The sequence below is a fragment of the Sebastes umbrosus genome, chromosome 21 (genome assembly GCF_015220745.1).
Source record: "Sebastes umbrosus isolate fSebUmb1 chromosome 21, fSebUmb1.pri, whole genome shotgun sequence".
Taxonomy (NCBI): Eukaryota; Metazoa; Chordata; class Actinopteri; order Perciformes; family Sebastidae; genus Sebastes; species Sebastes umbrosus.
Genome location: NC_051289.1, coordinates 2,415,177 through 2,435,851, shown reverse-complemented (window position 1 = coordinate 2,435,851; position 20,675 = coordinate 2,415,177). Strand labels below are relative to the sequence as shown.

The window sequence follows — 20,675 nt, the reverse complement described above, 5'->3', positions numbered from 1 at the left end:
AGTGAGGAGACACACGTCAGCTAAAAGCACAATATCACTCTATATTTCAGCTGCTTGGCAGTAATGTTAGCTGACCAGACCAAGGTCTCTCCACGAATCAATGCTGATCCTAGTGTTGGCTTTTACTGCCTCAGCCTCCCGACCGCGGCCGGAGGGAACAGGGGAGATGCCAGAGTTTTGGTCAGAGACGATAACGTTTCTCTCTGCGGAGCCCCGTCACTTCACAAGACACGGGAAACCTCTGTTGGTCTGGAGGAGCTGCAGCAGTTATTTCTGCACAAACGTCCACTGAACATTCACTAGATATTCTCAGAGTTAAACTAACTCTTCTGCAGTGTGTAGTGAACGCGCATGCACGTGAGAGTGGAGCGAAATAGCGAGAACGAGCGCAGTGTGTGAGTGAAGGCAGGCAGAGGAGCAGAGGAGCAGAGTACAGCAGAGACTCCGGCCCTGGAGACCAAAGCTACGGTCTCCCCCGCGTCCTCTGAACACTGTTTAACAGACGGGCTTCAATAGATACAACCAAGAGGTTTTGGTGCTTCGGTGTAGCTTGAGTTGGAGTCTGAGTCTGAACAGCGTAGCCACACTCGAACGCGACACCGACCCGGATTGATTTACACGTTTAAGAAGTTACAAACAGTCCCTTTAAAAAAAGTCAGAATTATCCCTTTAAAATAATATTTCCATATTGAAACACATGAAAGACCCTCTTTAAGTTCACCCAGTGAAGAAAAGGGAACTAAAACAGCAGCTAGACATAACTAGAAGATAAAGATAAGGGTGTGAACAGAGTCTCGGGAGAAGCGGGCGTTGAGAAATCTTTCCTTGTTTTTATTTATCACACATTTAGAAAATGAACCACACTATACAAATGTCCACCGTTCAGTAATGAAACAGGCCTCCTGCATGAACCCAACCGACCTCAAACCAAAACTGAGACAACTTCAGCAGATAAAGAAGCATCATGGCGGCTCTAAACTCACCACCTCCACCTCCTCCTCCTCCGGTTCAGTCGCAGACTTTAAATTACAGGACCGGCGTCGATTTTCGTGTCGTCGTACGGTGGACTGCGTCGGCTGCCCAGTGACTCGACTTTTATTTTTACTTTTTAATCTTTTTTTCGTGGTCACTGTGGTGCAGGTAGGCAGTAGCATGCAGAAACCTTTGGATGCGGCTCTCCTCTGATTGGCTGTAGGCTAATTCATTACGTTTGCGCTATGTAAAGAAGGGAGTAGGGGTTGTTTTTTCCTCTTAGAGTCTGTGGTTGTTATTTACAATATGACAACAAGGAAGTGTGTTTTGAGTCCTACGGATGGGACGGGACAGGCGAGCGTGTAGACGGGGTCTCCCGGTCTCAACAGGAAGAAGGGGGTGTTCCTTCATCGCTGAAGGGAGAGCACAAAGTTCACACCCTCCTCCCCCTCAGGTTGGTGGTTGGTTGTCATATCAGGGCGGTCACATGGTCAGCGACACACTCACAACATGTCCGCCGCTCAGAGGGATCCTCACTTTATTACTCAGACATAAAATTAAAAAAAAAAAAAAAAATGAAGATAACAAATAAAACTGAGGAGAGCCGGCGGGTGGGAGGGAGGTCGGCGTTCAGGCCAGGTAGCTGTACGTGTCCTTCTCGCCGTCCACTCGCTCCAGGTATTCCTTCTCTATCAGGATGTCGATGCATTTCTGTCCACAAGAGGGAGACAGAACACAAACATGAGGCGGAGAACACAGAATAAAACACTATTTAAAACACGTCTGACATCATTCTACTTTTTTCTTTATGTCAACAAATCCCATGAAAAGATAGGAATAAGATTCTCAAGCTTTCAGTGTTGGTTTTGGTCTTTTCATGGCATTTGTTGACATTAAGAAAAATACAGAATATCACCAGGTTAACAAGATAACACCTGAGGAGCATTCAAACATTTATATTTTTCTAACACATAAAGCCATTATGAAGTGCGTTAGTGTGTTACCTTTATGACGGGGACTCTGGGTTTGAATCGGGACGACAGCTGGTTCAGGACTTCAGCCAGAAGCTGCTGGTGCTTCAGGACCTTCCTCATCTTCATGATCCTCACTATGGCAGCCTACAAACACACACACAGCCCATTAGCACTAATTCAACACAACGTACACTCTAATTTACATGTTTCTTATCAAGTACATTTATTATACATTAATATTTCCATGCAAGAAACACTGACAGCTCTGTTGTTTTTGTTAACTGAATGTTAAAATTATATCTCTCAGCAAAAATTAAGATATCTGTAAAAACTGTACCCGATAATCTTGCAAAAATAAAAAGTCTTGCTAAAAGAAATAGATTCTATTTTAAAGGTTTCTACTAAGGGCATTGCTGCTGTATTATGGAGCACTGCATTGTTTGAGGTAATGCATCAAAATCTATGTTGTTGCTAATCATTGACATATTCCAGACTGGAAAAATAATAGTGAAATAGAAAATATCTTTATAATATTTTTGTGTTTGTTTTTAATAAAATACAGTGCCTTAAATACAGTGGCATTTAAAGGCTTCAAATTCTGAAAATTAGGACTGATGTTGGTTAAAAGATTTAACTCAGTGAAAATAGAAAATATTATATAATATTTTATAGCAGTTATAGGAAAGGGGACATTTGTCTTCTAAGGCAACAAGTGAGAGTTTTTTAAAATCTGCACAAAAAATAAAAATGCATCATTGACATATCCCAGACTGTAAAAAAACAAACAAACTAGCATTTAGCATACAGAAAATAATTCATATAATTATTTACTCCATAAAAAACAACAGTGGCATTATGTAAACAAACTGACATTTAAAGGCTTAAAATTCTGAAAATTTATGAATATTCGTTGATTAAAAGATTTAACTCTGTAAAAGTAGAAAATAATATTATTATATATACATATATAATATTAATATTATATATGTATATATAATATTAATATATATATATATATTAATAACTAAATGCAATTTTTGTGATTTTATTCATTTAAAACAACAGTGGCATTATGTAAGCAAACTGGCATTTAAAGGCTTAAAATTCTGAAAATTAATTAATATTTGTTATGATCAGGACTGAAGTTGGTTAAAAGATTTGACTCAGTAAAAGTAGAAAATAATATTATTATATAGTATTTTTATAGCAGTTTAAGTAAGTTATCCTCTAAAGTAACAAGTGGGAGCTTTTTTTAATATGCACAAAAAATAAAAATGCATCAAAATGAATGTTGTTGCTAATCATTGACATATCCCAGACTGTTAAAAAATGCCCCCCAGCATTTAGTATACAGAAAATAATTTAATTATTTTTCTACATAAAAACAACAGTGGCATTATGTAAACAGACTGGCATTTAAAGGCTTAAAATTCTGAAATTTAATTAATATTTGGTAGTTATAATCGGGACTGATATTGGCTAAAAGATTCAACTCCGTGAACGTGGAAAATAATATTAATATATAGTATTTTATAGTAGTTTTAGGAAGGGGATATTTTTGTCCTCTGAGATAATACGTGGGAGATTTTATTAAATCTCCACAAAAATATAGAAATGCATCAAAATCAATGTTGTTGCTAATCATTGACATATCTCAGACTGAATTATTTTCTGTATACTAAATGCAATTTTTGTGTTTTTACTCATTTAAAACAACAGTGACATTATGTAAACAAACTGGCATTTATAGACTTAAAACTCTGAAACTTAATTCATATTTGGTAGATATGATCATGACATATGTTGATATAATATTAATATATAGTATTTTTCTTATCAGTTTTAGGAAGGGAATATTTTTGTCCTCTGAGGCAACAAGTGGGAGTTTCTTTTTAATCTGTACAAAAAATAAAAATGCATCAAAATCGATGTTGTTGCTAACCATTGACATATCCCAAAATGTTAAAGAATTCCCCTATATATATATATATATCCCCAAAAAACAGCGGCATTATGTAAACAAACTAGCATTTAAAGGGTTAAAATTCATAAAATATTTTGGTAGTTATGATCAGGACTATAGTTGGTTAAAAGATTTAACTCAGAAAGTAGAAAATAATATTAATATATGTTTTTAGACACTGGCATTTTTGTCCTCGAAGGACGTCAGAGCAGCTTTTCCAAAGTGATGAACAAGGTTTAATAATGTTTAAAAAGATGTTTGTTGAGGTTTAAACCGTCACCTGAATGAGGAGTTTTCGATCCTCCTCGATGTTCTTGTGAGTCGTCTCCTGCTCCTGTTTCTGCTCCGTCTTCATCGGGACGTTGATATTAACCCTCAGTTTCTTACTGAGGTGGAGGAAACAAGATAAAGTTAAATAAAAACCGTCTGTAAAGCTGGGCACGTTTGAAGACGTTTGTTGTGAAGCTCCTCACTTCTTGTATCCGAGGAAAAGTTTGATGACGGTGTCGGGTTTGAACTCCACCTCGTCCACGTTGGCGTTCTCGTCCTCCATCACCTGTCGGACAGACAGACATCAGTGAGGCTGCTGATGTGAGTGATCTGAATAGAAATTTATTTTAACAAACACACTGCACTATTATGCAAAAGGCCTTCTGTTTCCTTCCTTTCACACACTCTGGTTTAATACTGTGACTTTGTGATTATTTTTGATTGATCTATGAGGAAAGTTGGTTTCAATAAAAGGTCACCTACACATCTGTTACTGAGAATAAAAGAAGAATTTGTAATTTCGCGCCCTCTGGTGTCCAAAAGGAAAATAACAAATACTGTCAGGACGAGACTTTTTGTCTTTATAGCCTTTCCCGACATGGAATATTTAACACTACTGGTTCCATCTATCTGTCTGTTAAAGTGGTGATTTCTGTCTTTCAGACAGAGGAGACTTCTACATTAATGAGGGAGAGAGAGAATTAAAGACAGATGAGGGAGAGAGACAAAGAAAGAGAGAGAGAGAACACAGAAGAACAGATTACTCATGGAGGCCAAGCTGTGATCACTTTGTCATAAAAGAGAGGTGGAGACTGAATCTCACTTCTTACTGTACTGTGAGGAATAAAAGGATGTGAGGGATGTTTTCTTTGAAAAAATAAATTACATATCCTGATCTATCCTTCATCCATCTCCCAGATCCTCAGAAACTGCCATTTTTATGTGGGGAGAAAAATGAATGTGCAACATTAGCTGCAAAATACACTCACCGGCCACTTTATTAGGCACACCTGTTCAATTGCTTGTTAACACAAATAGCTAATCAGCCGATCACATGGCAGCAACTCAATGCATTTAGGCATCTAGACGTGGTGAAGACGACTTGCTGAAGTTCAAACCGAGCATCAGAATGGGGAAGAAAGGGGATTTAAGGGACTTTGAACGTGGCATGGTTGTTGGTGCCAGACGGGCTGGTCTGAGTATTTCAAAAACTGCTGATCTACTGGGATTTTCACGCACAACCATCTCTAGGGTTTACAGAGAATGGTCCGAACAAGAGAACATATCCAGTGAGCGGCAGTTGTGTGGACGAAAATGCCTTGTTGATGTCAGAGGTCAGAGGAGAATGGGCAGAGTGGTTGGAGATGATAAAAAGGCAACAGTAACTCAAATAACCACTCGTTACAACCAAGGTATGCAGAATACCATCTCTGAACGCACAACACGTCCAACCTTCAAGCAGATGGGCTACAGCAGCAGAAGACCACCCGGTACTAGCAAGGTGTACCTAATAAAGTGGCCAGTGAGTGTATGTCGACTGTTGTATACATGAAGAGGTGCTACAAGCTCTGTAGATGTTTCTGATTGATTGCATCTGTAAAAGAATGTGTGTTTAAAGAGTATTTGTTGTGGATGTCTGAAGGAGGCTTAAATACGACTGAACTGACCGAGCAAAAGACCAAAAACAGGATCAGCTGTGTTACTCACCAGCAGCTTTGATTTTAACAAAATCTGCAGAACTTGAACCAGAATGTCCTGAAAATAAAATGAAATGTCAGTTAGAGGAGAAATTAAACATTGAAGCCACCACATGTCATATAAAGGATAAGAGTGTGAGGATGTGCTCACAGTTTTGATCTGTGTGCTGTCAGTGAGCTGCTGGACGGTGTAGCTGTCCTCTGTGTTGTACTGCAGCAGGATGGCCATCTGGAAGGTGGAGGCCTGCAGCGTGTACCTGTAAAAAACAACAACAACAGGTTCAGTATGAACCGGCCTGTTCCTCACAGCTGGTCAACAGAACAAGTATATCTGACAAACATGATTCATGATGAGAAGAAACAACCTTCAAATAGCTTACAGTTGAGAAATCAACACAAACAGACACATCAACTCTGGTTCATATTTCTAGAGCTGCTGAAACAACATGAGTCAGTCATGTTTTCTTAGAAATGTTTGTTGGCTGTAGGGCTGCACGATATGAGGAAAATGTGCGATCAAACAATCCTGTTTCCCTCGTAGACGGTAACAGAGTAAACAGAGGAAGTTGAAACACGTCTCCAAACTTCTACTTTATACAAACCGCTAGTAGTAATAACGCTACGCTGAAGAGTTTCTGTGTAGTTGGTTGCACCAACAATAAATTAAAAAAACGCTGATCTCTAATTTGTTCCCCTGCCTAAGAAAGATATAATGGAGGGTCTTTATGACTCCAAGCTATAGACCAGACCAGCATGGCGTCATCTCCGAGGGAAAGAAACTCACCGTCACAGGAGAGAAAATGATGAAAAGCTGTTGGCTAATGGCTAAATGATGCTGGTGACAGTGACTAGCATAAAATAATACAGTCATACAATAACGTTACGGCAGCATCAGACTGTCGTCTCCAACTAAATCTCAGCCTATAGATCAAACAGTTGGTTGTTAACACGGTTATTTACAGACAACACTCAGACTAATGGGATTCAATCAGATATGCAGAGATGTCTGGATCAGTAATATCCGGCTACTGTGTTGGACGGGGGAAGAGACATGGCGGCGATCAACCTTCATTTATTAAGGTATCGCGAACGCTTAGGTTCAGGCAAGATTGCAAAATAATTATTAGACGTGTACAAAACAAAAAGAGCTGAATTGCACCGACTGCGCCCTCTACCTGTGAGCTCTTTAAAGACACACTCACCTGTTCTTGAAGCAGTTGGTGACCAGCTCTCCTTTGGACAGGTGATAGAGCCAGGTCAGCTTCCTGCCGCTGTGTCTGCTGGCGTAAAACGCCGTGAAGCGCTGGTAGCTTCGCTCCAGCTGCGCAGAAAGAGAGACAAAGAGGAGAGTTCAGAGGGGAAGGGTTCTCAAACTGAGGTCCAGGGAAACCTCGGGGCCCGTGGAGAAGGTTTGAGTGAGGTCTCCAGATAAAGGAGGAGTATAAGATTTAGTCCTGGAAACTGCAGCCTCCTTCTGTTTATTGAAGACGGTTCAACTATGTCATCAACAATCATTAGTGACTGCTGCAGCAGGTCAACACATGCTCACACAGGTCTGAACCAAGTTACAGCTACAAAAACACATTTTTTCTCCCAAAGCAGGAACAGCATAAACCCTTATTTCATGGATGCTTGTGCAGTTTACAAATCATGAAATAGATTTTACTCCTTAAACCTACTTTTGCACAGTGAGAACTGGTTTGTAAAATAAGTTGTTACTAGTCTTACCTCAGAAGGCAGAGCGAAGGTGCAGGACTGCTGGAAAGGCCAAGACCCGGAGCTGAGAACCTGGATACTGAAGTCCACTGTAAGACACACACACACACAGTTTCTATTCAAACATGTGTTTTTTTTTGTGATTTGACACGCCAGAGTCCAGCATGTTTACTCTCATATTTTAATTCCTGTAATGTTTGGTAAGTGTAGTCTGGTCTGAGACATCCTGCAGCATGTGACATCAAACGCTCTAAAACAATAAAACAATCATCCTCTCATAAGTCCCTTTCACACATGCACTGCAACCCTGAACTGATGTAGACATTACCCAGAGGAGGAGATGTACAGTATATGAGAACGCAAATGTCCAAATCAATCAGACTGGACATTAAACGGACTTTACCATGCCAGCTCCCTAGTACAAAGTCTGTGTAATGTCCCATTGAGCCCATGTGTGAATCATTGTCCGGAGAATTCACAGCAAGCGAGTGGGCGTGTTGATGACGTTTCTATCATGCGACTGGCACAAAACAGGAAGAAAAAAAACATCCGAGGATGAAGAAGAAGGTCATTTACATGAAGACGTCAACAAAAACGTCTAACTGGAGAGACGACTTGCTGGTAAAAGCTAGTTCACACCACACGACTTTAGCCCTGATTTTCTGCTCCCCGACAGTTTTTTGAGATCCCGACAAAAGCCCCAGATCAGAGGCAAATCGGCGTTGGCTCGCTGCTCGAGCGTCAAGTGTGAACTACTCAAAGATGCTAGCCGAGAGGCTTGCCGATGCCTCGCAGACCCATTCCAGATATCTAACAGGCTAAATATCTGGACCTGTAAGGGACTCTGGCCACGAGCTACAGCCAATGAGAGCGTGAGACACGGGTTGAGGGGAAACCTGGTGGAGGAGGGGTCGTCTGTAACAATAGGAACTTACTGTATGTGTTGCATTTGCAACACGGAGCAAAGTTGTTGTTGCACCTAGAGGAATAAATAGTAAAAAGGAAACCGGCTATTTTGTGAACACAAATGCCAATGACAACATCAGCAATAGGTCTTGTGCATGGTATCATGTCACACTGACCACAGTGTTTTTGCGTCATGCCCTGCCTCCTGCATGCTCTACCCAGGCGCCACCCCTTGCCTAAACCGGGGGACTGTTGTATCAGACTGCAGTAGCTCGGTGTACCTAATAAACTGGAAACTCGCTTTATACTCTAGTGCGTGTTTGTGTGTTTACTTACAGTCCAGAGGCTCAGAGTTGGTCAGGTGTTTCTTGAACTGTTCGTTCAGGTCTTTACTGACTCCGATGTCCTGGAACATTCGCTGCAGTTTGGACGTGTACTCGAACCCGCACGCTTGCTGCACGAGAACAAGAACAAAAAAAGAAAACAGATTCAGTCGGAGGTTTTGAGGATGCAGAAGCTGGCGGTTTAGTGTTGGATGTTTGCATGCAGACCAACTGTGTGTACGCGAGTCATACCTTGAGTTTGGAGATCATGCTGGCCTCTGCGTCGTCGCTGGCGCTGTTCTGGTGGACCAGACGTTTGGCCAGCATCTTGGCATAAAACTTCTGGAAAACATCTTTGTCCTCAATGTATTTGAACACAACCATCTGAGAAGAGGAAAGACAAAGATTCCTATTAATGTACTGCTAACCTGAGTACACATATACTGCACTAAAGCTGAACATACTTTATACTACATGTACTACACAAACACATACATACAAGTGTATTTTGACAATAAATGTATATTTAAAATATGTACACATGATCTATTATTAATTTGTCTTCAATAAAAAAAGGTTTTAAGAAATGCATTTCTGCCCTGTTATATGAAATGAAACTGCAGACGTCCTACTACAGCTCTTTGCCTACAATAGATAACACATGAGTAACTAGGTCAGTGGTTCAGTGGTACTTTTCCAGTACAGCTGCTGCTGCAACATGAATACAAACACACTGTATTATGTGTACATTTGTGCAAACACACACACAGGTCAACGTGTCTCACCACTTGGTTGAGTGTGTCCTCCAATTCTGCCTCCTCTGGGTTTTTAGAGCTGAAGCAAAAACAGACACACAGAGTTTATATTTCACTCTGCCTCAGGTGGTGAGGACAGATCAGAATAACACACAAATGCTGCAGTGTGTGCTACGAATAAATCAGTGTCCCTTCAAATCCTTAATAAACAATCAGCTGTGAAACTATTAAAACCTGAAACAGCAGTTTATAAAAACAATCTAGACTCAAGGTCCACTTATTTTCTCGTTAAAGGGCTTTCAACCATCAGCTGATCAAGTTAGGTCAGATGTCATGAAACTGTAAATGTATAAACTTTATATTATTCTGAGCACTTTTAGGACTTCCTGTCCATGTGACCTAGAAGTTGAGCTCACCAGCTTGTTCATTATTGATCCTGAAGACAACAGTTTGAGGATAAAAACCTTGAGAGGATATTATTTTGTCAATTACAGAATTTAACTTGTTCAATACCCTGATATTTAAAAACAAAACTACAATAACAAGCACTAAATGTTTCTGATCGCCAAGGAACAGAGGAACAGCGATCACATTCAGGTGCGCACACACACAAAATTTCCCCTACCTCTTCTTCAGTAAAGAATCGCAGTATCTGGCCAACAGCTCAGGAGATTTGCTGGACGACTGAGCCATCCTGGTGACGGCGTTGTTGTTGATGAACCGACCACATGCCTGTGAAAAGACAGAACAACCATGTTAGAATTAGACCTGGAGAAAATGATTAACTTACAGTAAAGTAGTGTTCATTTCGGCAACGAAAACTAAGACAAAATATGTTCATTAACGACCTTTTATTCCATGACTAAGACGATGACGAGACGACTATGACGTCATTAAACACTAAAGGTGACGATATCAAACATGCTATATTGTTCTTGACTTGTACAGATGTTTAGATTCTCTCAGAGAGAGATTACCGACCTTATCGAGCGCTGCCACGAAGCCGGCATCGTTGTTGAAGGCAGACATGACCAAGGCGTTGTACTTCTTATGGACGTCCAGGGTGGTCTGAACGTACACTTTGGGGTCCTGGAAGAAAACACAAACACACGTCGTTTGTTCCATCACAACTTATTTGTATAAATTCCCTGCATCTTTCTCATTCAAAAAACAAAAAAACTTACTGACTTGCTTACACCTTTACTACTCTCACCTTCCTAACACAGCGTTTACTGCTAATGTGGCTGAGCTGAGTCTCTCCTGACGACCTCTTCTTAGGCAGCACATGGATTTCATACAGATACTCAATTTATTAAATTATAAATAAAATAAATAATTGTCCCTCTGGTGAGAAAGGACAGCGATCAGTATGGTGAAGACATAGTGACACTGAGCTTTCGCACTGCTGTCTGAATGCACAAAAATACTTTGACATTATATACTTGCACCAAAATAGTTTCGCAAAATGTCAACAAAACAGATTCCTGTACCTAAATAGCACCAGAAAATAGAAAGTAAGAACACCTAACACATTTTCATCTAATGCCTCCTTATTGTTAACAGACTACAAACTGTCCACACAGAAGGAGGTTTGGATCAGTAGCTTCCTGTTAGTCGCCACATAAAGTATAAATAGTAATAGTAAGTAAACTAGTGAGGATTAATAATTGAGGTGAAGAAGTGGTCCGTACGTTGAGCGCGGCCTCTCCGCACTTCTCGATGGCGGCCAGGCCCTGGTTGTGGATGTGAGTCTCTAGAAGTTTCTTCAGTTCGCCCAGACCGTCTGTGATCCGCGACACCAGGTTGTACATCCGGCCCAGGTCTAAGAGGAGATAGAGAGAAACAACAGCGTTATAAGCAGGGTGAGAACTTTAGTCAATATAAAAAAAAAAACACAAATGCAAGGATGTGCTGTTAAATGGAACAAGAACACCAAACTACCTCCTTGTTATCTGAGCTATCAGAGTAGCTACTGAGTAAAGTTATATTATTTTGGTCTCTCCCTGGTCCAGTATTCTAATGTCAATATTAAACTAGATTTCCATTCTTCATTACTAGCAGTAAGCTGCAAGTCCCCTCGTTCTTTTTTAGCATCGAAGAGAATGTAGAAAAACATGTAGGTAGCTTCTCATTTTCAGCCGACGGTGACTGTAACTTTCGCTATCAAATGACAAACGTCTCCCGAGGCAGATTAGATCATCTGTAGCTACTGTAACAGCGTGACTTTGATGCCTAACCCGCCTAAATGTCGCGATACCGATATTGAAACAATACCACATAAAAAACCTGAAATGTCAGGAAAAGTTTCCCGTAGAATTGGGATATTTTTTTACGCATTACAGTGGGTAGTATTTTTTGTCTTGTGGTTGGGTAGACTACTGACTCCAGATCAGCACGTAGCCTACACACGGGGACATGGGACACGGTAGTACTCGGTACTAATAAAATGGGATATAGTACCAGTATGCTGATGACAAAAATGGAGCGGTTATTTAATTTGAATGCTTATAAGTTGGCTACTTTTGTTTCTCAAGCTTGGAAAAAAACTTCAGAATGGTTTATTTGTCTAGTAGTATTTGTAATTTATACTGCTACTCTGGTTTCTGCCTCTTTATTTTCTAAATGATGGTGTCTTGTAAGCCTGTTGGGGTTGGGCATATTATCTAAAATCTAATCAAATCAAAAGCATTTTTAACGGCAGGGTATTGTGATACCTTTCTAGTATATTTCTAGGCTCTTTGAGTTTTAGGTATTTATAACTTTAGTTATCTGCTAGATCGAATTAGATCTGATAAAAGATTCGAAAGTATTCTGATTTAAAACAATGGTAAAATCCAACCCGACACAGCAGTACGTTTTTGTTTTTAGGGATTCAGTGTCATTAGCTTCATTTCCACCCAAACGTTAAGCAGATTTCAAGCAAAAACAAATCTAACAAAAACATAATTGAGCAAGCAAAAATGTGACAATACACACAAAATAAAAATCGCAGGTTTACCTTCATTCTTGTCAGCATCCAGGAGGTTCTGAAACTCGGTGTGGAAGATCTCCAGGTGTTTCTCTATGAGGACCTGCTCACACTTCCTGGCCAGCTCGTCCTGGGTGGATTCATGGAGGTAAACCTGCACACGCCGCTGCTCCTCCAGCAGACGAGCCTCCGCCTGAGGAAAAAACACAAACATACAGTCATTTCTTTATTATGACAACATCATCACCTTCACTCTTTCACATAATCTGCCGTTCATTCATAACTGTGTGTAGCTGAGGCGGAAAGACCCGCCTACCTTCTTCATGTACTCGGTGACGGGGTTCTGCTGCAGGAACTCTGTGCTCTCACGCGTGTAGAACCGTTCTGTGTCAGTGAGGAACTGACATTCAAAGTATTCTTTGTACACGGACAGCGTGGGGCCTTTGGCGAAGGCGTCCTCCTCGTTCAGACCCAGCTCAACTGGAGAAAGAGGAGAGACACAGGAGCAGGTATTAAGGTGAGGTGAACCACTTGATAAATATCATGTTCACAGTTACAGTTCATGATTAAACCTTCATCTGGTTGTGTTTAATAATTTCATTATCACTTAAGAGAGTTGTCAAGAGGAAGAACTAACTGACACTTCATGTTTTCATTTCTAAAAATGTATGGTCATCTGGGTAAAAAGTGACTTGTGATACAAATTGTGGTATTGAAATATATTTTGTCTGTTTCAGGCTCAACTTGAGAGCAGCTGATTCAGTCAGGTTAGACATTATCTCATAGCTTGCTTAACAAAATCATTCAATTTGTATACATCATGTATTTACTTGCACTGATTTCTTAACAATTCCTGCAGATGTTCTACGTGAAATTAAATCTTGCAGGTAGATTTTCAGATCTGTCAGGACAGCATTGACCTAAAGTCAAACCTGATATCAATGTCCTCCACTGAGTGATGACGGAGGTATATTCATGATCACAGCTAGAGAAAGCAGGATTAAAGAGTGTCTTCCACATCAGGAGGTTGGCCTTAAGCATGAGGTTAAAGATGACCGCATTTAGATTTAAGCCTTGTGATACTTAAAAGGGATAGTTTGGATGTTTTGGAGTGGGGTTGTATGCGGTACTTATCCATAGGTAGACTAGAAACTTGTGTTCTGCGAGGTAAAATTACTGATTTTGTCAAAGGAGTCTGGTGGCTTTGAAGAGAGCATAAATAACAGCTTCAGACAGTTAGGTAAAGTGGTGAAAATATTCTAAATATAGCATTGACTTTAGCTGATATTGAGTTATTTTTGGTGTCTAAAGTACATTTTGCTGCTTCTCTGTGTGTACTTATGGACCTCAGAGTTTCAAGTATATGTCTTCCTACTGTGTCTAATGTCTGTCAAGAACAGGTGGATGTTTCCCTTTATTTCTTCACTGTACTTGTTGACCTACCATAAGACTGGACCACACCGCTGATCAGTCTGGTGTTAATGGTCTCCCCATTCCGCTCTCGCTCTATCAGCTTCAGCACAGCGTTTGTTACCTGAAAAAAAGAGAGATTTGTTCCTGTTAATCATTTGTAAAGTGACCAAAATAATGCAATAAAGAAATACAGAGTTTTAAAGGTTAAGATTAAGGCATATAAACATAAAATGACAAAAACAAGATAGCACTAGATAGTTATTTCTCACTCCACTTCCATAAAAAAAGGAGCTAAACACACCTGTTTGTTGAGGGGTCGGAATAAACACTCCCTCCAGGTCACTAGTGCCAGCTGGAAGGAAACAGCAGCGCCGCAGAGGAGAGAAGAAAAAGAAGGTTTAACAAAAGGTCAAGACTTTAGGCGGCATGTTTGTTACTTGTTGTCTCCGTTCCTTTTGATCCGTGTGATCCACGTCAGCCAAATGAGTTTTAAATGACTTTCAAGGTCTCCTAGGGTGAATTCTTTGAGGCAGGACACAGGTCAAAAGTGAAAATCACAAAGGCTTCATTCTGTACTCTTAAAACTTCAAAAAAAATCTTCTTCTTTGGACCATGAAATGTTGAGCAGCTCTCAGAGGCATACAATCTACAAGACTCTTATTTTGAAGTTCCATCTCCCCCAAAAAACAGCACATTTTCTGTACTTTGTGTTTCACATAATCATGAATAATTTGCAGGAGATTCATTAGCTGATGCACAGATATCAGACGCAGCATTTCAACAGGTCAGACCTGTAATGCTAATTAGCTAATGCTTTCAAGTGTAACACAACTTAAAAAGGAACAAGTCAAACATGTTAGCTTGTCTGAACTCAAGGAAGGAAACAGCAAATGTTTAATGGCAGCTCAAGTTGAGTTCGTAGTTCCCAGTGACCAACATGCCCCATAACCATCTGCTGAGCACTGACCACAAAACAGCAGCAGATATTAGACGTACCGAGTATATCTCATAGATTCCCTTGCGTCCCTCATCACACTCTCGTCTGACCCAGTGGCGGTTGAGGTAGGCGCAGATCCCGTTGAGGACCTTACTAGAGAAACGGTAATCCTCCCACTGCTGGGTGTAAAACTTCAACACACACTCATCCATTAGATCCTCGCCATCCTGGAGTGGAAACCAGGGAGGAGGCAAGAGAGAGAGAGACACAGTATGGACAGGATGAGAATATTGGTCAAATGCAATAAATTATACAAACAAAAAAAGAGTCTTCTGAAGTGTGTGGACTCACCTTGAGCAGGCTGGTCAAATAGTTCTTCAGGAACTCTTTGAGTCGCTTGTAGAGCTCCAGGCCTACAAACTGAGCCCCACCTGGAGTGGTGGACTTTTTGGAGGGCTTGGCTGGAGGCACCGAGCCCCGGCCCTGGCTGGACTGGTGGACGCTGGTACAATAGTTATATACATGTCTGAAGGAAGGGTTAAGGAATAAACACAGAGACACTGCACAACACAGACTACGGTATTCTCACCAACGTTGAAACTAACAGTGTTAAACAAAAATCGGAGGTTAAATAAATACAACGATTACCTAACTTGCTCACCACCGTTTTGCTATTTTTTTTATAGAAATACGACCCATTTAGTCCATTTCCGCATATCAGCGCCCACATTCATCAAATAAAAAACTCTTATTTGTAAAATACTAATCGTGATATCAATACTTAGTCAAACGACGGGCGCTACAGTTACAAACTGAAAGTGTCTGCTCCGTACAGGAACAGAGTCGCAGCAGTCAGATTTCATTTATCACGTGACGAGAGTAAGGAGAGTTGACCGACTAACCACGATGACGAGGATTTGGTGTCAAAGCGAAAAAGCAAAAGCGCATATTTGGCAATATTTCAGGGTAAATCTAGCAACTCACTCGGCCAATCAAAAAGAATTAAACATATTGTTTTTGTCCAGAGCTGATGATGGAGGTAGCCAAGCAGTGAGCCCTTTTTATATATAATCACTGCTAACTGCAGTTGCTTCAATTAACTAACAAACACATGACCAAAATGCTGCCCTGTTAACGCACTGTAGGATGTAATGTATTTTGGCGTACCTATTGTTGCTGTCATGATTCAATGTTGTTGTCTTGTTATGTGTTGGATGCTGCTATTTTGACCCTGTCTTGGCTAGGTCTCACTTGTTAAAAAAAAAAAGGTTTTAATCTCAATCTGACTTCCTAGTTAAATAAAGGTTATGATGATGCTATCGTATTGTTGTTTTACCACTGTACAGTAACTTGGTCAACGTTTGTTGTTTTTAAATGTGCTCTGTAAATAAACTAAACTTGAAACCTAAAACTTGAGACTATCCCGCTTCCTTCTCATCTCTGTTGAGAGTTACATATGCAGAGTACCGAGCGGGCACTCGCGAGAAAATAGCGACGGGTAAAGACAAGGTTTATGAGCTGAAGCGAGCATTTCAATTATCCTGGAAACAGAAGTTTAGTTGGGTGTCGTTAGAGAGGATGTGGCCCGAAACTCGGACTATGTATTGCACAGTTTGCCGCAAGTTTGAGAGCAAGGCGGATAAAACATGACAATAGTGTTTGTTGTTATTTGATAAACACTCATAATAAAACAATTTGTATAGGAGCAAGTAAAAATGTACTTTGGCCAAGTAGATGTCTGACCCACTGAGCTAAAAAAAAACATTAATGTTGAACCTTGAAGTGAAGCTATTTTGTTGAGTTGACTCAGTGAAATGCTCTGAGTGAATTTAAGTTCCCTCTGGTAAGCAGTGATGCAGTGTATATGTCTAGGGCTTTTATTGTGAAAGGTAAAAACAGAGAAGTGAAGCTGTAATGTGCTGCCGTTGACAATGTGGGAGCAATAAAGAGTTTGACATCTTGGTTCAGACTACGGAGCCTCCGTGTTACAAAAGTAAGCTACAACAAGTGAGGGGAAGATCTAAAGATCCAACGTTGAAGCGCTCTACAGATATTGATCTTTTCTTGTAAAATTAGCTTATTAACTGGTGGGAAAATGTCCTCACTGTGGCATCCCTACTCTACCCCATAAAAGCTTATTCTCTCTTTCACAGAACATCACTCTATAATTAGAACAAAGCTCGCTATAATTGGTAACGAGTGATGCAGACTTGGGGACACAAAAGCTCTGAAAGGCATAATAATGTCATTCACAGATTGTAGCTTGTATAAAGTTTAAACTGTTCTTTCTGCCTGACGGGATAGGATTGCAGTTCTGAGATTATATGGATGGGTGCATTTCGTACTTCAGGGAAATGATGACATCCTGTAGCGCTGGAAAGGTGCGTAACAGGAAGCGAGGTTGTCAAACAACAGGCCGTGCCCTCAGAGAAAACCATCTCTTTGTGTACTTTTACACTCCTATCAGGCACACTGTGTATTCTATGGAGTTTGCATGTTTAAAGGGTGACTGTAGCTGAAAGAAGTTTCGACTTCCCTTTTTCATAAGCAAAATACATTGTAGAGTAACTCTGCCCTGCAGGGCATTCTTTTGTTGTAACTCATCACCTGGGCAAACAGCTATAAAGCAGGTTTTGGTTTTAGAAAGAAGGAAGTAGCAAGCTGGTGCCATGACGTACACTACACCACACAGCGAGGGTGGCTACTGACTTTTAAAATTGTAAATATTTGTGTCACTATCAGGTACAAATCACTGATCTTAAACTCTAGGATGGATCAGCTATTAGGGAAATACATTAGAGATGGTAAATAATAAAAAAATATATGATTGTTTACATTTTGTTCTTAAAGATCGGACTTGTAAGTGGTTCAGTTTTCCGTTTGCAAATTACTTTCTCAATCAATAAAATGTGAGACAATAGTGAAAAATGAATGAATGACAGATTCAAATAGTTTGTTTTGACTGACCGACAGTCCAAAAACTCAAATATATTCACTTCACTATTATAAGAGACAGCGAAGTGAATTTTACTTTAAAATTACTTAATCGATTTCACTAAATTGTTGCCAGTTAATTTTCTGTTGAGCGACTAATAGAAACCCAAAAATCCACCCAAATCTATAATCACAGCATCAACCTTCCCCGATCTGACAGGATACGTGTAGAGTTCCATGTAGCGCGACTTGGCCATGCTTTGCCGTGTGTACACCTGCTGGATGCCAGCCCGCAGGTCGTCCCATATCTGGTCCAGGCCTATCTGTTTCAGTCCGTGGGGGTTCTGGGTCCTGTTTGACGACATCGTAGAGCCCCTTGTCCTCTCCTCTCCCTACCGAACAATGCCCTCCCTTTCCTGCTCCGGTGGGCGCTCTACCCCCGGCTCCTCTCCTTGGTTTCTAGTCCTGGTTTCGATCTGCTCTCAGAGTGCGCAGTCCATCTGGCAGCTAGGCAGCGCTTCGGGAAGCTGGTCGTCGGTAGCGAGGCGGGATGCAGTCCCACTCTGCACGCCTGGGTGGCGCTGTCTGCCACTCCTCCACCTAAAAGCTTTGGCGCTCCTCACCAGATGACCTGCAAACGAAATAAGGGAAAGAAAAACATACATTTTGATTTGTTATTGCCAGGAATCAAGCTACATAAAAACATGTACAGAAGACTGGATTCATTTAAAATCCCAATTAGAGAAGACTCAGTTTCCTCAATATTGTTTTACTAATTAGTCCGGTCGGTTATAAGGTCTTATCTGCTGACACCTGGCTCTGATCCCTGTATACACGGTGCTGACCAGACCCTGACGTCACTCAGCTAATAACAGATTAGTCCACTTCAAGGCCTCCGTGATTTCCTCCAACAGTCCAGTCAAGATCCAGTTTCCCTCGTCTACCAAGTTCTTTTTTGGACAGTAGGCGCCAATTTTACTTAAGCATTTGTCCAAAAGCCTCATCGAGATATTTAAGTAGTGAATAGACTTTTATCATGTTGATGACATAACACTTCAGCGTTGATCAATAACTGTTTGCTGCAGGTTTTCTGGTAATTCAATAAATAGTCTATAAGGACTAATCACATGGTAAAGCCCGTTTTTGTATACTCTTGTGTTAATTAAATACTTGACAAATAAAAAATACTGAGTATTTTCTCATTTCTCAACTTTACTGAAAAAACAAATAAATATAGGCCTCACCTATATCTTATCTAAACAAAGGGGACAGATGATATATGCATTTTACAGGACAGGTGGCACTGCCTGTAAAGCCTACATATCTTCATTGATTATTATATCATTGGTTATAATAACCAAGGTTAATTGTGGAGTAGTTTTTTTTGTACTGGTTTAGAGGTGCTTTTTTACATTCCCATTTTTACATACATTGTGTTAATGTCTGTGTAGTGTAGTCTGTTTAAGGTGAAGTACAGTACCGTGTTTTCGTCTTACAACTTTAACCCTTTCACAGTGTGTTTACAGTTCATCAAAGTTAATTATAGCCTAGCCTTTTTGGTCGCCTAAAAATGTCTTATTCAGCATTCGGTTGTACTTCGCTCCACCCTCTCGTGTCACTTCTGATGCAAAAACCAAGGTGACGACGGCTACAAACCAATAGAGCAATAACCATAAAACTAAGATAACTACAATCACAAACCAAGCGGACGATGACAAAAAAAATCAATATGGCGATGGCAAAAATGCCAAACTTGAGGCCACAAACCAATGGGTGACGCCACGGTGACTACTTATATACAGACTGTGGGCTTGACAGCTCCCCAAAAGTGAAACCAAAACGGAGCATGCATTTTAAACATCACAGTCGATCATGTTCATTTAATGTGGGAAGCCAAAATCGTGACCACGAGTGCAGCCCTATCTTGCAGTTGAATTCTTTTGCCTTTTTCTTTCCATCTACACAACTCTCTTAACGTACAAAAAAATCTATTTTTGCCATGTGTGAACCAACTTTCACCCCGACCCCTAGTGAATATGAGGTCAGGTCATGACTGCGACACTATCACAAGAGTAAATGCAGCTTGGATTAACAGTGGCACTGATGACAGTGCAAGGAGGTCACATCATTAAGGCTAATTGACAGACCTGAAGCTGTAATTTCATCCCCACTGTCGGGACAAGAGGAGAAGGTAAATGAACGCCAGTTTTCTTTCCACACAGAGACAGAGTGTCGACAGAAAACAGAGAAAAGACTTTTCACACCAAGCTTTGTGAATATCTGTACAAAGTATTTGTGCATGCAGTACCAATAAAAAGGACTTTTCCATGTTTTATCGTTTTGCTAAACTGGAGCAGAGCGGAAGCAATTAGCTGAGGCTTTTTGGACACTGATCAACAGGGAAAAAAACTCTTTAATATGTCAAAGTGAAAATCTTCAATCGGTTCTAAATTAAGAAGTAGAGAGAGAGAGCAGTGTGTATACTGATTCACCAATACTCTTAATAAAATGAGACACATTACCAAACACTTCTCAGGGTCACTTACTTAATGCTAGACTCAGTTAATTAATATAAGACATGACAAAAGAAAAATGCAGAAACTGAATTTTGACCATGTTTGAAAAAAATGTGCATGTGGAAATACTGTAATTATGCTGCAAGATAGGTTTTAAAGTTATCTTCATGCTACACATGAAAGAAATTAGGGCTGCAACTAACGACTATTTTCATTGTTGATTAAGCTGTTGAATATTTTCTTGGTTAATCGATTCGTTTTTTGGTCTATAAAATGTCAGGAAATGGTGAAAAAATGTGTTTCCCAAAGCCCAAGATGACGTCTTCAAATG

At 40.3% G+C, this 20,675-nt stretch overlaps 1 protein-coding gene across 3 annotated transcripts in view; it reads right to left on the bottom strand.

Annotated features, from left to right (window-relative positions):
* Positions 1–810: 810 nt before the first annotated feature.
* LOC119480243 (cullin-1) overlaps positions 811–20,675 on the bottom strand; it is a 32,106-nt gene continuing 12,241 nt past the window's right edge. Inside the window, exons 2-23 of one of the 3 annotated variants that reach the window (XM_037756332.1) lie at positions 18,054–18,459; positions 15,246–15,420; positions 14,954–15,121; positions 14,259–14,309; positions 13,988–14,078; positions 12,861–13,024; positions 12,575–12,737; positions 11,268–11,398; positions 10,790–10,849; positions 10,558–10,665; positions 10,202–10,308; positions 9,607–9,655; positions 9,074–9,205; positions 8,835–8,952; positions 7,605–7,681; positions 7,079–7,197; positions 6,028–6,133; positions 5,887–5,934; positions 4,383–4,465; positions 4,190–4,295; positions 1,977–2,090; positions 811–1,683 (exon numbers count right to left, since the gene is read on the bottom strand). In XM_037756332.1, the coding sequence (XP_037612260.1) occupies positions 1,603–1,683; positions 1,977–2,090; positions 4,190–4,295; positions 4,383–4,465; positions 5,887–5,934; positions 6,028–6,133; positions 7,079–7,197; positions 7,605–7,681; positions 8,835–8,952; positions 9,074–9,205; positions 9,607–9,655; positions 10,202–10,308; positions 10,558–10,665; positions 10,790–10,849; positions 11,268–11,398; positions 12,575–12,737; positions 12,861–13,024; positions 13,988–14,078; positions 14,259–14,309; positions 14,954–15,121; positions 15,246–15,420; positions 18,054–18,193 (2,391 nt within the window). In that variant the 5' untranslated portion in view covers positions 18,194–18,459 and the 3' untranslated portion in view covers positions 811–1,602. The remainder of the gene's footprint in view (positions 1,684–1,976; positions 2,091–4,189; positions 4,296–4,382; positions 4,466–5,886; positions 5,935–6,027; positions 6,134–7,078; positions 7,198–7,604; positions 7,682–8,834; positions 8,953–9,073; positions 9,206–9,606; positions 9,656–10,201; positions 10,309–10,557; positions 10,666–10,789; positions 10,850–11,267; positions 11,399–12,574; positions 12,738–12,860; positions 13,025–13,987; positions 14,079–14,258; positions 14,310–14,953; positions 15,122–15,245; positions 15,421–18,053; positions 18,460–20,675) is intronic. The other 2 variants (XM_037756333.1, XM_037756334.1) reach the window with 2 other exon arrangements.